Below are 16,774 nucleotides of genomic sequence, written 5' to 3'. Positions count from 1 at the left end.
GCCCTTATGTATTTAATCTGCTATTTCAGTAGTCTGCTCACTTATCTTCTTCCATCTAACCTTGACCCCCTTCACATCAATCATATATAGCCAGAAAAGTCTTTCTTAAATGCATATCTATTCATTTTACTCCCCATTTAAGTTTTTTCAATGGCTCTTGATTGCCTTAGAATAAAGTAAAAATTCTTTAGCATAGCATATAATTTTCTCTATTATTTGGCCTTTGCCTACATTTCTAGCTTCAGGCCTCAATTATGCCTCACTGTATTCACAAATATATCATGCTATTTTACCTTTTGTATAAGTCGTTCCTTTTGCCTGGAATGGCATTCTATATCCATGAAAAATTATTTCAAGTTTCAGCTGAAGCATTCTCCACCCTCAGATGTCCTCCTCAACCATCCTTCATCCAGAGTAAGGTTTATCTCTTACTCCTTGTGTCCCAACAAACCTAATTTATATTTGCTATCATAGAGTCTATCATATTGCACTTGTAATTATTTTTCATGTGTCTGTCTCTCTGAAACAGTGAGCTCCTTGAGGGCAAAATAATATCACAACATCTCTGAATCTTTTGTGCCTGACATATGGTAGGTGCTTAATGATTATCAGCTGGATTAAAAAATAAGGCACAGACTCTGGAGTCAGACTTCCTGGCTTAGGATCACATTTGCTCACTTTCTTTGGGCAAGTTAATTAGACCTTCCATGTGTCCATTTCTTGTCAAAAAACAAAAATGGAGGGGGATAATAATAGTGCCTATCTCAGAAGGTTATTGCGAGGAGGAAGTATGTTAATGTTTATGAAAACCTGGCTCACAAGTACTACATTAGGGTTTGCTATCTTTAGTTAACAAATATTCATTGCACACTTACTTTGTGTCAGCTATTCTCCCAGTAACTCAGGATACATAGTAAACAAGGCCAAAAAAAAAAAAAAAAAGGACTGAATGAAGTAGATTGTCTGTGGCTATGTCAATGAATTTTACCATGCTTTTTTCATTATAGAATTAAGCCCAGAAACTAAAGAAAAAGCAAATTCCAATACTATGTACATTTTCTTTTCCACCAGAGAAGCAGCGCATTTGGAAGGCTTATTCAAGGAGAGATAAGTAAAAATGTGCCTGTATGTATTATGACTCTTCCAAATCATCCTGGTCGCTAGGACATGGAAATATTCTATACAGGCATGACCAGAGAGTGGCTTTGTGCTATCTATCCAGTTTTTCTATGGTTTATCTTTCATGAACTGATACCTAGTGAACAGTCAGTTCACAGTGATTTAATCTACTGTTATGCAATTCTTTCCACCCTGGTCTTTCCTGAAAGGTCCTGTTGTGTAACTCTCATCTAGACATAAATTAAGAATGTTAAGATTTGTAAATTATATATCTTTTTATCAGTCACAGCTCCCAATTTCAAGCCTCAGAGTCTGACTGATTTAAACAGGAAAAGTAATTTGTTAAAGAGACATTGAGTGGTAGGGGTGTGGAGTATATCTCATGGAATCTCCAGGATTCCAGAGAATAAGGTTTGGAGGTTTTGTAGTGGGTAACAGTGCTGAATAATGCCGCAGAATCGTCAGGCGAATGCACCCTTGCTGCTGACACTGGACACCAGACACATTCATTGCCGAAGCCATTAATACTATATAATGGATGTCACTTCCACAATAGTTATTTCTTGAAATTGGATGTAGCTAATCTCCTGCCACCAGCCATCACCAAAATTGATTCTGCATAGTCCCTGCTTCTCATGTCATTTCACTACTTCTATATGCAAGCCTGAGTTGGAGGTGTCTGTTGGTGCAGTCTAGTTCATGGGCCTGGGTCCTAGACACCAGCAAGGCTAGGAGAATGAGTGTACCATATTTGCCACTTCTCCTAGTGGAGGCCGGTTCTGCCTTACTGGGTGGTGGAGTGCCTAAGTATAGAAGGAGGTTCAGATTTAAGAATGACAAGTGCCCATTACCCCTGCTAAGAAAGTATTTATGAACACGGAGGTCTTCTTAACTAAATGAAAACCAGTTAAAAACACAAGAAAATGTGTGCCCCTCATTTTTGGCAACAGATAACAGTAGAAAACACTATTCATGTCTTATAATGAAACTGATTTGGGCTTATTTCTTGGCAATATATGTTCCATGTGACATTACAAGTACATGTAGGAAGACTTTGAGACAGTTACAATTTGCCTGGTAAGAGGTTCCTAAAGAGTTCTTATAATACACATCTGCCTCCTTTCACTGTCCCTCTGAGTCTTTACAGCCATCAGTCTTGTTCACTGGGAGGAATGACATTTTAAATCCTTATATAAAACGCAAACAAGAAGGAGGAAGCCCAGTAAAACAGATTTGGCTCTGACGTAAGCATTCCAAGATTATCTGAGCAAACAAGGCATTTCAGGGTAATTATTAATTATGACCACAGCTGAATTACTCTGTTCAGTTGGATTTTCTTCAAAATAAGGAAAAACAGGGAAAAAATAAAAGGGTAATTAGCTGCAGTTTCACTGGTGAATGTATCTACTAGCAACATGGGGAATGGAATGGGATTGAAGAAGCAGACAGGACTGTTGGGTTATGGCTGGAATTTGTTATCAATTCCAGTGAGAAATCAGGTAAATAAGTAGAATCCTCATCTGTAATCTGCTGGGACAGGGTGGGGAAGGAGTGAGGAGATAGAGAGGAGGGGCTACCATTGACTGTTGTATGTGGCAGGAGATGTACAAGACCTTTACACTTCTATAACGTCTAATTCTTTAAAATTCTACACTTCTTGAATTCTACATGTTGATTATACATGAAAAAGGAGGTAAAGGAAGAATGCTATGCAAGATCTTAAAAATACCAACCATACAGCATGAATATAGTGTATTAACTAGAATTCCATCACCCAGCCATTTTGAACCAATGTTTTTAACACCTAAAAGCAATAAGTGGTGTATTCGACATGCGTTTATGATGTACTTAGAGTGTGTTTAAAGTAGGGACAAGAAATAAGGAGCACCATTATCCTCAAGTAGCTAAATATACTGAAGAAGTGCACAGTTCTGAAGTTCAATAGTCATGTGCAGTAATTTTTATTGTGTATTAATTCTTAAAAAAATCACTAGGTCTTTCAAAATAATATCCTTTTCACTACTATATCAGATAACTACACATTTTACTTTCTTTATTTTAGGGTTGGTGATTCAGTGAAACATCTTTTCTAGAAATATAATATTGGTCATCAAATGTAAAGATTCAACAAATATAAAAATCAATGTCAGAAGTTAGAGGTGTCTCAAAATTGAAAAGACACAGACGACAGAGAAGGATAAAGAACAAGCACAAGAAAAGGTTGTTAGAAGAGATATGATCTTACCCCATGTTGTGTGATGTTGAGATTTACATAGAAGCTGGAAAAAATGAAGAATTTCCCAAACATATCTCCGCCATAGCGTGGTGCAAAGAACAGAATCTCTTAATGTCTCTTCCTTTTCTCAGGCCTTATGTTTTTCCAGTTTTTTTTAGCATGGTAATTCATTTGTAATTATGCAAACTAATAAATAAATGCACATACAAAAGAATAGACAAGCTTGACTCAATCCAGTCATTTTCAAACACCCATGAGGATGGGTTTATTTTGAGAAATACCAGACCCAGAAGCAGCAGAAAGAGCTAATAATATCTTCTTATGTCAAGTGGTTACAGAAAACACCCATTTTCATAAAAGTAACTATGTGGAAAAAACATTTTGCCAATTTTACTAAGCTCTACAAGCATAACGATTGTGTAATGTTAATGGTTTCTTTTGTTAGAATTTTCCTTGCTCCTCACAAACTAGCAAAACCTAAGAACTTAAAATTCTGTGGCTTGCCATTCTAACAAATTAAAAATAAAGTTAGCTTTTTAATTAGTGTATTATATTGTTATACATGTTATACCTGTATATACATGTTATACTTGTTATATTGAGTATTCTGTCAAGTGTAATTATATGAAGGGCACATTTATATTTCTAAACTAATATGAGACTTCACATTGAAAAAGGGGCCACACACATGTCTTCTTCTATTCCAACTTTCCCTGAGTATCCACTCCTTCCCATAAAAGAAAATATAGAATTCCATTATGTTAACATATGTGTTTTACATCTTTATCAACATCCAACACTTTTTGAGATCACCTGTTCAAGCACGGAGAGCATGAAACTCTGTGCTGTGATTTTGTGTATTTGGCGAAAGGGTCCAGGTGACACTGTCTCAACAACTCCGGGCCCTGTGATAAGAACAATACCACTCCTTTTTTCCTAACAGAATCCTAATTCATTTTACTTTAAAGCAGTGAAGGGCGTATCTGTAAGTGCACTTATCTTCTATAAATGAAACTGAACATGGGCTCTATCAGAACAAATAGGTTTACAGAAACAGAAAACCTACAATACCATTAAGAAGAGAAGCTGTGGTAGCAGTGCTCCAGTAATTGGGGTAAATGTTGCTCATACAAATTCTATTTTGGAGAACAACAAAGATGCATTGTAGCAAGAAAAGCAACCAATTCAGGATTTTTTGAAAGCATTGAATCTGTGCTTGCAACTTAGTCTTACTTCTGAGTATTTGTACTATCCACTGAGGCCCAAATGCCTGAGAAACAGTTCCAGGGCACCCTTCATATGGTAATATTTCTAAACCCCTGCAAGCCACCAGGCAGATTAGTTCATTTAGTTACTTTCAGCACAGTAAAGGAATCCAGGCTGAATACACACACTGGACAGACTGCACTGTTTCACCAAGAAGATAGAGTTTCCACAAAAGACCCAGGCAGACATTTTGCCGATGTCTTCACAGTGTGGGGTTGGAATGAATTTCCCTTTCTAATGATGCACTGGAATGGCGTGCAGCGCTGCCACAGAAAAGGGAGGAGTGAATCCCTCTATGCACTAGCAGGAGAACTCATATACCAACAGATTCCTCAGAAAGGAGCTGAAATTGGAAGTTGTAAAGGGACCATGGCTGAGACTTCATGGTCACGCCTCAGCAGAGGGTAGCAATTACCATCAACTTCATTTGGGGACAGCAGAGGTTGAGAGTTATAGTGTGTGGCTCTAAAGTAATGTGATTGATGTCAGTAGATCACAGAAGACAGTCTTCTTGTACTTTATGGGCACCTCGTATCCCAGGTGGAGACTGCACATTGGTTTAGTTACATAAAGAGCCAAATGACTATAAGCATGTTTACTGCATTATTTAATAAAATTTATCACTCATAATTAAGTCCTGTGTCTTTCAGAAAATAATATTGTTTGTACAGAAATATCAAAGGTACAAATTCAAGAAACATTAGGTGTACAGAGTGTATAATCCAATGAAGCTCAAGTTTTTTAATGAAAGATTGCAATAATTAAGGAGCTAAATCTCAGTTTTAATTAATTATTGGTGTATCAGTGTGACCTAAGCTAATAAATTCTTTAATTTTTTTAGTTTATTTTTGTTCTAATTGGTTTATTTTTAGCATTTTGATATATCTTTCTTTAGTTCATTTATATCATTCTATTATTTAGTTTACTTTTAATATCTGAATATATCTTTATGTATGCAAATAAAACACTATTTCAATACCATTTGCCATTAACAAAGGAGTTAACAGGGTTTGAGGGAACCAGTACATTGGTTATTTGGCTGATATTTATTTTCTTCCCCATGATTTGTTGAAGCCCTTGCTTTCTCTGTTCTCCACAGTCCCTTGTTCTAGTCTTCGACTGCAGTAGGCATCTCAGGAGAAATGTCAATATAAACAGAAGGGCCCTGCTATCAGAGTGAAGAAGAATGAGGTGGGCAGATGAGAAGCCACAGATGAGAAACTATGAGGGGAGCGGTCATCTCTGGGAAAACAAATCCTGGCTCGGGTTGGCACTCTCATGTTCATTGCTGCACTTTAGAATCACCTGGAGAGCTGTAACGTTCCCTGATCCCTGATCCCATGCCAGAATAATTAAATCAGAATGACCTGGGCTGCCCCGAGGGGTTCCAGTATACTGCCAGAGTTGAGGACCACTCACTGAGGGCCTAGATGACTTAGATGACCAAAGCTCCCACTTAGATTCCATGTCCCAGCCTAACAGGGAGAGTGACTTGATTCTAAATCCTTATGCAGTCAGAGAAGAGGTAGAAGGTGATGTGTCAGGGGCCCTGAAAAGATGTCCTGCATCAGGTCCAGAGTGATGTAGAAACCAGCAGACAGAGGATTCACTGAAACCTACCACCACTGCATTCCTGGCCCTCAACCCAGGGAGGTCTGAGTAGAGGTACACAGTAGGGGCTTTGTACGGAGTGTGGGGTGCATTTCTAGACAGATCAGGCTCATGCAGCCCTTCATGGAATCGGGAGAAGAAAGAGTGGTTTGTGGGGCTTGTAGAGAAAGCCTCTCTTCCTGTCATCCTGAGAAACACAAGTTCTCACAGAATTCAGTTTGTTTTTGCTTTTGTTTTCCTCATAGTTGATGAAAACACTACTAAATGAAGTGAATTTACTTCACAACTTGAGCAAGGAATTTTTCACAAAATATAATTCTTTTCGATTCGATTTCTGTAGAAAAAACGATAGGATTCTGCCACGACCTACAGAGGTCTAGGAAGGTGGACATGGGTAGAAAGAGAGGAGACACAAGCAGAGCTAGAGTAATGGGAGGTCACCAGCTGCAGTGGCCAGGACACAGGTGGGAAAAGCAGTAATGAATGAGCAATCATGAGAATAACAGAGATAGTTTTGAATGCAAGAGTAGAGGGAAAAAAGTCAGTTCATTAAATATGCATCTACAAACCCACAACTGGATCAGAGCTTGCATTTCCCCCTCTTGCTGAATTGAAAGGAAAACTGAATTACTAGTGTAGAGCAAAGCTGGTTTACTGCAGGGCATAGTCAGGAACTGGGATGTTTTGGTTAACAGATAACTCCAGTCAACTGAACTGAGCCTCTTGAGGACAAGGCTTGTGCCATTTCTGGTCTGTGTTTCCCTGAGACCACGCTGGCACCCAGCATGCACCGGGCCCCTGCAGTGATCGCTCAGCCTGTGGGAGGTTCTTGTGTATTCATTGGCCCGTCTGGAGAAAGGTCAGGCTGATTCCCTAGCCCGTGTCAAAGGAAAAGAAACAGTTCTCTGGCAAATAGGGCCCCTCATTTCTTAGCATTTGCACATATCAGCATTGTATGTTGAACAAACACTTGCCATATTTGATCAGGCCAATTGTAGGAATATAGTCATCTTCATTGTTTCAACTGCACAAACCAGAAAATGTCATGAACTAGCTTCTACCTCTTACAAATACTTTTCGTTCCCTTCCATGCATCAGCTGAAACATGTTGAGAAACTAAACACTTGTAGAAATGGAAAAAAATCAACACTCTCTCAACTTCTCGTCTTTTCCTCGTTTATTCAAGCAGTGTAGCCTTTTCTCTCCTGCCTGATTCAATTCATATATTAATTATATTATTTTCCTTTCAGTACATTTTGTCACAATACTATGAATAAAGCAGTCTTCAAAAGCAAATGCTATGTTATTCATTTGCTCCCACTTAAAAAACAAACTTTTATTCATAATGGCATCTCAGGGCTCCAACGTGCCTGCACAAAGTACGTTTTGTGCCTATTCCTCTCCTCAGCCTTCTGGAGGTCTGCCTCATCTTGTCATTTCCTAGAATTTGGGTTAAGCACTTTTTCCTCAAAAGAAGACCTCCTATTACAATTTTTTAATTATGCACTACAGTTACTGACTACTCCAGAGCAACACATGCCCAAAGCATGTACAGGGACGTTCATTTTAAACTAATCTTTACCTAATGAGCTCCTGGGAGATGATGATTCTGTCTCCCAGGGCCAAAGAACGGAAAAGAAAGCTAAGGTGCGAGGTACAGATCAGTGTCATCCTTCTTTGCCGTTTTACAAATACATTAGATATTTATGAATCATATTGTACTTTGAGAATAATTACCACTTGATTATGCTCTCTTGGCTTTAGTGGCAATACTACTAAGGATAATAAGTGGTGTTTATTGAACAATTCATATATGCCAGGCATTATAGTAAGAGTTTTACATGGATCGTCTCATTTTATTCTTAAAACACACCTGTTATTTCATCCTCATTTTACAGAAGATACTAGGTGGCTAACTAAGGGGGTTATAACCAGGGTTGTCTGACTTTGGAGCTGGCAGGCCTAACCATTACTCTAAACTGCCTCATTTTGAGGAGGTTAACTTAAGTTATAATAGTCACTTTAAAATAGTGCATGCAATTAGAAGACAATTCAAGACACACTTTTGGTCAAAACCTTGTGTGTTGATAGAGATCTAGGCTAGCTTGAGGCTGTTAATAGCAATCTATGACCTTGAAAAACTATGCGTGTGACAGAAAGCTAAAGGTAGGTTTAAAGCACTTATACTAGAAATGCTTTGCAATGTGGACATTTAGCTGATAAAAATATGTTTAGTTTGCTAGAAAATAATTATGGGTCACCTTTAAAGACTCTAAAACACACAGATGTCAGATTATATCTGTCACAAGCTGTCAGAAATGTTTTCTGTCAACCAAAAATTGTCCAGGGATTGTTCCAAATCCACATAATCTTACAAAATGCTAATGTTTACATTAGGATTTTTGCAATGGCAGATGTATGGGGAAAGATACACTCTGTTTTGCAGCTTCCTACTGGTCCACACCAGAGTTGGCGGCAGGGAGCGAAGGTCGGGAATACTTGAGACTCTTGACGTGGATTCAGTGCAGCCATTTGCACATAAAAGCAATTACCTAAGCGCTGTGTTGCACTGATTACTCCCAAAATTTCTGGAGCTCCATCTGCTCTTCCCTACTTAAGCCACTTAAAAAGAAAAAAAATAAGCAACTTGAGAAAAAGAAGAGGCTTCCAGGACTTCACAATTAACATGAAAGGAGGTACTCAGTACCGCGGAAATATGGGAGAAAGAAAATGAAGAAGAAATTCACATGAGAAGGTGAAAGTCAAACCCTGAGTGTGAGGATATGGCACAAAGAAGGAACATCTTAGACTGCTAATGGGTCCAAGGTTTACTTTTGTAGAGAAGGTGAATGAGCTAAAATTAGATTGTGGTGACACTGCACAACTTTGTTAATATACTAAAAATCCATTGAATTGTACGCTTAAGATGGGTGACTTTTATTGTAGGCAAATTATATCTCAAAAAAGTTGTTAAGAAAAAGGAAGAAAGTCTTAAAAAAAACCCAGAAACCGTAGAATGGGCAAGTGAAAATGACCTCAGGAAAGAGACAATGGCAGTCCCCATCAATAACACATTTATTCTAATATCTGCCCCAGCATACTTCAAGACACCCTTTGAAGAATGAGGGGATGGATTATTCAGAACGTTCTTCCCCACTGGAGCCTGTTGTAGTGAGTGGATTAAAAACATCCCTCTTAAGTGGTCCCTTCCATTCTAGCATTAAGGAACTATTGATTTTCACTGGCATAGAATGCTGAGAACTCAATCCTAAAACAAAATCAGAAGTAATGTTGATGTGACATTTCTAACCTAAATATCAACAGGAGACGTGTTGAGCGGCTTATAATCCCTTAAGGAGGGTTGGATTTCCCTCATATCTACCAGAATCAGTCATGGCTGTTTTGAAAAGCAGAATCTAGATGGGTGATGTTAAAGACAGTTAGTACTAACTACCAGAGCCGCCTAATAAAGTACCCCCAACACATTCTTCTGAGAAGCTGAACCCTTGCCCCTCGCCTCCCTCTCCCAGGGGCCCTGTTTGTCCAGAGTGGCTCCTAATTTACATACAGATACTCACAGGCTAGCAGTGATGCTGCTGTTAAAGAGGCAGAACCATAAAGCATGACAAGTGCAGAATATATAAATAGGACATCATCCCGTTTAAAAAGTCAGGCATAAATGAATGTGCCCATATCTTATACCTCCTTTTTTTCTATTTAAAAACCTCTTTTTCAACAGGTGTAAAATAGTCTGATCAATCACAAACAGAAGGGCTAGCTTAATTTTCAAAACTTGGTAGTCCCATTGCTCATCTCCCAGACAAACTATTACCATATAGCCCACAAATTACCCTGAAACATCTGACTTCAATACATTAGGAAGGAAAGAGGCAGATTGGACTTAATTATTACATCTTATGAAATTATTACTAATTGTGACATTAAATATTGTCAGAGACCCAAAACAAATGTTCTTTCTTTTAGCTCTAATTAAACTTGATTTCCAAATTGATATTACTTTTTCTAAATTAATTAATTTAAATATTAATTTTTATATGTCAACAAAATAAATATTTTTTGGCCAGAGGCAGACTTAGCAGAGACATAAATCTCAAGTACTTTCAACAGGCAAAGAGGCTGAAAACACTCTCAGAGCCGACAGCAGCTTAGGTAAGACAGAATTAACTGTCCATCTCTACCGGTAAACGTCCTCAATCCCTGCTGATAAAAGAAGCAGTTTTTAGAATGTATTTAGATAGCTTTAAAAATTTAAGTCAATATCTAAGACATGATTTTTCTATATATTCCTCTCTATAACCAAATTTGACATGTATCTGAAATTCCCTTAAGGATTATAAATTAGTCATTTAATTTTCTAAGGTACAGATGACTTTTTTCTTTCATTTTCCCAGTCTTCTGCATTCAGTTCAGTAAATGGTATTTACTAGTTTATTCTTCCATATGTTTCCTTTATATTTTGTTCATATTGCATTGCATTATGAGATTTAGTCATTCCTTATGGAATTATGGCATATTATTAGCATGTCTAAAGGTAGATAATAAAACAAGTTCAGAGAGGTGACTACAGGCCTAGAGTCACGCAGATATTCAGACTTCTAGTGCGTGGTTTTTTATTACTCTCACATTAGTATCTTATATCCTTAGAGCAGGGACTACAGCTTATGATAATAAATTACATTTGCAAGGAGTTTATAGCATATATAATTTTTAGTTTGTTTGTTTGGTTTGGTTGGTTGGTTTTATTTTTACCCAGTATCCATTTATTTTTCATTGATAACCATATCCTGAGAACTTCCACTAAGGTAAACAGGTACAGAGGCCTCAGGCAATCATCATCCCCTGGCTATAGCAATTACTTGTAGGAGGAGCGTGTGTGCTCCATTTAGAGCCAATTACAGGCAGTAAGGATTTTTCCTGGGACTTGTGGAGAAAGGACTCGCACTCTTTATCTGCATCTTTTTTACTACTATCTGGGGGAAACCTGAATGAGAATGGGGCCAGCCGAGAAGAAGTGAGGCTAAGAGGTAAAAACGAAGAAATATGATCAAGGTGATAATTTCTTTTTTAACAAACACTTGTGTAGTGTTTACAATGGGCCGGGCACAGTCTTAAGCACTTTACATATATGACTCATTTAATCCTCTTAACAAACCTACGAGGTGGGTGCTACTATAATTTTGACCTTATAATTGAGGAAACTGAGGCACAGAGAAGTTAAGAAACTTGCCTTGTGTCACACAGCTAATAAGTGAAGGAGCAGGGATTTGGACCCAAGTGATCTTGGCTCCAGTTTCTGTGCTCTTGGCCACTATGCTAGGGACGTACTTTGAGCCCTTATATCAATGGTGAAGTAATAGATACTTAAGAGGTTCTGAAAAGAAGGAAGGAAGGGAGGGAGGGAGGGAGGAAGGAAGGAAGGGAGGGAGGTCCTTGATTTGTTGCATTTGCCAATTAATTTCCCTGGTATAACTATTCTTGCTATGGCTGATTTCAAGCTATTAACAAGACATCATCTGGTTTGCAAAGTGACTAAAAATTTAATAATCGGAGAGTTGGTACACGCCAGCTTCTCTAGTATACCACTGGAGCTTACATCAAACCTCCCTTCCACAAGACTGCATTTTTGTGCATTTATAATGTTCTTTTTGGTTTAAGTCACTTTTGGCTAGGTTTTCTGTTTTTTGCAATATTAACAAGTCCTAACTGATACTGAGTTTCATGGGTAATGAAATATTTTCACAGAAATTGCTCTGTTATGTTAGATCTCCACAATAACCTCATGAGATAGACAAATCACTCATCAGTTTCCCCATCTTAACTCATCAGAAACTGAGGCTTAAGGGGGTTATGAATTTGGTCCATGTAGTACTGGCTACACAGTTGGCCAGATCCAGTGTAAAATGAAAATGTGGGGTCCCTTGTTCAAAATTATTAAGAATTTCAATATGATGACAGCAGAACATGAAACTAAGTGCAGGGTCTGTCTAAGCATGGGGCCTCGTGCAGCTGCCCAGGGCATACACTTGTGAAGGTGGCCCTGGGTCTATGTTACTCAGCTGGTAAGTGGCAGAGGTGGCCTGTGAACTCAGATCTACAAGTCCCATAACGCTCATACTTCTATGACACTGCTGCCTTGCAAAATAAAGGATCTGTAAATACTTTACCTATACTTCTATGTAGAATTGTTTACTTAAATTATTAATAATAACTATTTGATGTTGTTGACCTAGTTCAAATAAACACACAATGTTGCAACAGCTATATATTAGACCAAAAGTATATCCAATCTTAATTTCTTATTTACATTATGTTTCTTTGAGGCAAAATTAAAAGAAATTTTACCATAAATTTATTGAGCTACCTATATATTGCACATTTTTTACTTTTCAGACAAAGCCAGAAAAAGAAAACAAATACTATTTCACACATCAGATTTTTTGTGTGTGTGTGTGAGGAAGATCAGCCCTGAGCTAACATCCAGTGCTAATCCTCCTCTTTTTGCCAAGGAAGATTGGCCCTGGGCTAACATCTGTGCCCATCTTCCTCCACTTTATATGGGACGCCACCAGAGCATGGTTTAACAAGCGGTGCGTCGGTGCACGCCCGGGATCCGAACCTGCAAACCCCGGGCCACCGCAGCGGAGCACGCTCTTAACCACTACGCCACAGGGCCGGCCCCTCACATGTCAGATTTTTAATCATTCTGTCTGATATACCCTGCCTCCCAGCATACATACCCAACTGCTTTATTTTTTAAAACATAAGCAACTCTAAATATCCTAGGAATTTTTCTTAAAAAATACTCACTTTTATCTTCCACTACAAAATTTCAGAAATACCGTGGTTACTTTCTTTCTCATGGAAAACATGGGCCCAAGTACTGCTGTTTACAGTGCAATTACTATTTTTTAAAGTGCCAGGCTCAGTAATGAGTTTTAGTACTTAGATTCTCATATTCAAAAATCATTATATACCGTGACAATATTTGGTGATATATGATAATGGAGTAATGAAATGGGAAAAAAAAATTTTATATAAGATAACATTTAGAAGTTGCATTATGCAGTTTTATGTAACATCTGGGTACTACTACTCAATTTTGGATGATTTTAAAGAAAACAGAAAACTCACCACAAACAGCTGAATAATGCTTCAAATTTAATCTATGCAAACAACCAGCAGATAGTTTATTATGAATTATAACCTAGAAGCAGAGGTTCAATATAAACATTGTTCTCAACATTTCTATTTACCTGTTGACTAACTTAGGCTGTTTAATTTTCGTTTATGTTTGAAACATTAGAAGCTGGGAGGAAAAATATTCCAGTATACTTCCCTAGAAATGTGGCAAAATGCTCCAAGTAAGTGAAACAATACATTGATACGCTTTAAAGATGATTTTCTAAAACATTTTGAAATCACAATTTTTGTTAATGAGTAATGAAAATAAATGTGCCACCAAAGAGGGTGGGATGTGTGTTCCACATCTGCACTGAAGTGAGAGCACTTAAACCACATACGATTTATCCATTACTATAGTAGCATTACCTGCTCAGATCTGTTCTGGTGCTGGTATTGGTACTGAGAATAGGTATTACAGGAAGAAGCAATTTTGTCCTTCTCAAATTGTTTCTTCACTCTGGCCAAACCACCAGGCACGGTGCACATTTCTGACTCCTCCATCATCTAAGACAATTTAAGAAAAAGGAAAATTCAGCTTTACATCTACTCAGGATGGAATTCTCAAACTATTTTTTTAAATAGTTGACAATTATTGATGGATGTATATTAAAAAGATATTAATATACACAATTATTTCAGTAGGCCCTCACAGAAAACCTTAATAAAAATAATCTTTCCATGTTGTTTTCTCATTTATTAATCTGTTGACATAAAGTCAGAAAGATCTTCAAAATATTGAGTTAATTCTCATCTCAGATAGATTTTGATGTCTAGAGATTAGACCTATTAGAATGTATTTTTCTACTAATATACTGACTAGTGGAAATTAGAACAATTGATTCAATTTTAACACACAATAAGGTTGCCGTTAAAATCCCAAATGTCTATATAGGCAACACATTATTAAGAATATCATAAAAATTTGACTCATTCCAAAATGTATTTATGTCATTAAGGATGAACAAAATAGCCTTGGAGTATTTCTTATGCAAAAATATTACTATCAGTAATAATAACAACTACTTAGTACACAGGGCTGGGTGACTTTCTAATATTTACATACGTTTTGTCATTTGATGCTTCTCTGAATTCTATGAGATAGGGACACTTATTATCCTCATTTTAAAATGAGGAAATCGAGCTTTGGGAAAGTAAGGCAGGTTGCTAAGTCCTCACAGATAGAGCGTGAGTGTAGGAGCTGGAATTTGAACCCATATCTGTCTGTCTTAATCACTAGCCTTAAAAAACAGGCAGAAAAACAGCTACTCCAGGATTGGCATACCCCAGAACTCAGCTCTTAGCATTGGTGTGTGAGAATCAGGGGGGTTTAAGTCTAGAAAGATTCCAATCTATCACTGGCATTTTACAGACAAGAACGTCTTTCAATAGGTACCACTTGGAGCAACTTGAACAACATGGTGGAGTCTTTTCAGATCTGATGCCCCTGTGGGAAGCACAGTAACTCAGGGCTTTGGTTTTGATGATTCAACACACTCCCAGCCCAGCAAGCACTCAAGCCCAGATGGAATGACTACTATTAAACAGGCCCTGTGCCAACCCGCTCCCCCCCAGGGAGCTTCCAGTTCCTCTTGAAACTGGGAGGAGACTCAGTGACACTTCATCCCCAGGAGGTCTCCTGAGGTCTGGCCCAGTCCTGATTCAACCCTGGAAGCCTTGAGACCTGAAAGCAACTGGATGCCCATGAGCTGAGGTTCCCGTACCATGGACTGTGAACTCAAAGGGTCCTGTTATCTTTACCCAAATATGTAGTTTCGCAAATGGATACTAAAAACACAACTACTGTCTTGAGGTTTCCCATACTTCAAAATGTTGGAGACTGAATTAATACTCAAGATTATCTGAATTACTGGCAAGTACTCAAGTGGTTGCTTTATCAAGTTCATAACCTTTCCCAATTACATGGACTGTCAAATGTTTAAGAATAAGCACATCGGCTGTATGGGAAGAAGGGGTAAGATTGTACACTTATTCGTACTGCAGATTCTGCAACAAACTTCAAATGTAAATCCTGGTCTATTACTGCCATTTGATACCTGTGAAAGTCACACGAAAGTATGGCATCTCTTTTGAAATTTAAGATAAAGAAGAGAAAGGGTGAATTATGGCTACAGTATTTCTTTTATCCTCTTTGCCATTTAATTTACATAAATGGCCTTCCTTGATTGATCATGTACAGATAATATATAAATATTAAATTATAGAAATTAAGATAATTATTGTTAAGAAGAACCTTACTCTTTCAGACAACTATAAACAATGTCCAAATCACGAGCAAATTAATCTGGTAAGCCTCAATAATTATGCTAATGAATGGATACTTTCCTAGTATATGTATTTTCACAAAAATGTCAGTTCCTATACTGAACAGGTTGCCTTGCATCTACCAAGTGGATTAAAAAACTGATATGCCCATTCCTTTCCTTTAGCATTGTGCTTTGGAATCATGCCATGTTACACATGCAAAAATGTATACAGTTGATTATTTTTACTAGCAATGCTAGCACTACCATAAGACCCCTGGTACTGTGGTTACACTACTGCTCTGCTCACCCCTCCAAGAGAGGCAAGTCCTTGGAGCTGTAGTTTAGTGGTAGTGATAGGTTTCCTTGTTCAGCTCAGCTGAACATCTCAGCATATGCGAGATGGCAGGACCTACCCAAGGAGCAGTCTGTAGTCGTGAGCTGGAGTAATGTTTCCTTGCTCAGAGGGAGATCACGCCCATGACTTTGCCTTATTTATTTCCATGTACTAAACATCCCAACTAACCTGTGTTATTATCAATGACCACATAACTTAGATTGCTTTGTGTTGAACCTTTTCATATTTATCTTTATTCTAGGTTTCTTATTCTCGGACTCAGAAATAAGATTTGGAATCTAATGGGTATGACAAAAATAAAGTTATTTTATTGACAAATTAATTTAAATATCTAACACAGAACCTAGCTTGTGTTAAGTTATTTTAACAATAAGTTAATTTAAATACCTAACACTTAAGCCTAAGTAAATATATTATATAATCATCTAACACTTAAGCCTAAGTAAATATATTATATAATCATCAATTTCCTTTACAAAGAACTGTCCTTGGGTTCTAGGGCAAAGTAGAAATAATATACTTTGGAGAGTTGGACAGACAGTGATTCTAATCCCAGTTCTCGTGCTTAAAGCCTTGGACTCGAGTTCCTGAACTTCAGTTTTATTTCTTATAAACTGGGAATAACAATATATTTCTCACAGATTTCTTGCGAGTGTTAAAGAAGATAAAGGAAATAAAATTGCACAGCACAGAATCTGGCATTTCAATTTGTTTCTCAGC

General features: G+C 37.6%; 1 protein-coding gene across 1 annotated transcript in view; it reads right to left on the bottom strand.

Annotated features, from left to right (window-relative positions):
• XIRP2 (xin actin binding repeat containing 2) overlaps positions 1-16,774 on the bottom strand; it is a 272,775-nt gene that overhangs the window by 21,420 nt on the left and 234,581 nt on the right. Inside the window, exon 5 of the mRNA XM_058548591.1 lies at positions 13,802-13,939. Within this exon, the coding sequence (XP_058404574.1) occupies positions 13,802-13,939 (138 nt within the window). The remainder of the gene's footprint in view (positions 1-13,801; positions 13,940-16,774) is intronic.

This window comes from Diceros bicornis, chromosome 10 (assembly GCF_020826845.1).
Source record: "Diceros bicornis minor isolate mBicDic1 chromosome 10, mDicBic1.mat.cur, whole genome shotgun sequence".
Taxonomy (NCBI): domain Eukaryota; kingdom Metazoa; phylum Chordata; class Mammalia; order Perissodactyla; family Rhinocerotidae; genus Diceros; species Diceros bicornis.
Note: the sequence above shows the minus strand (reverse complement) of the source record. Positions and strands in the feature narration are given on the sequence as shown.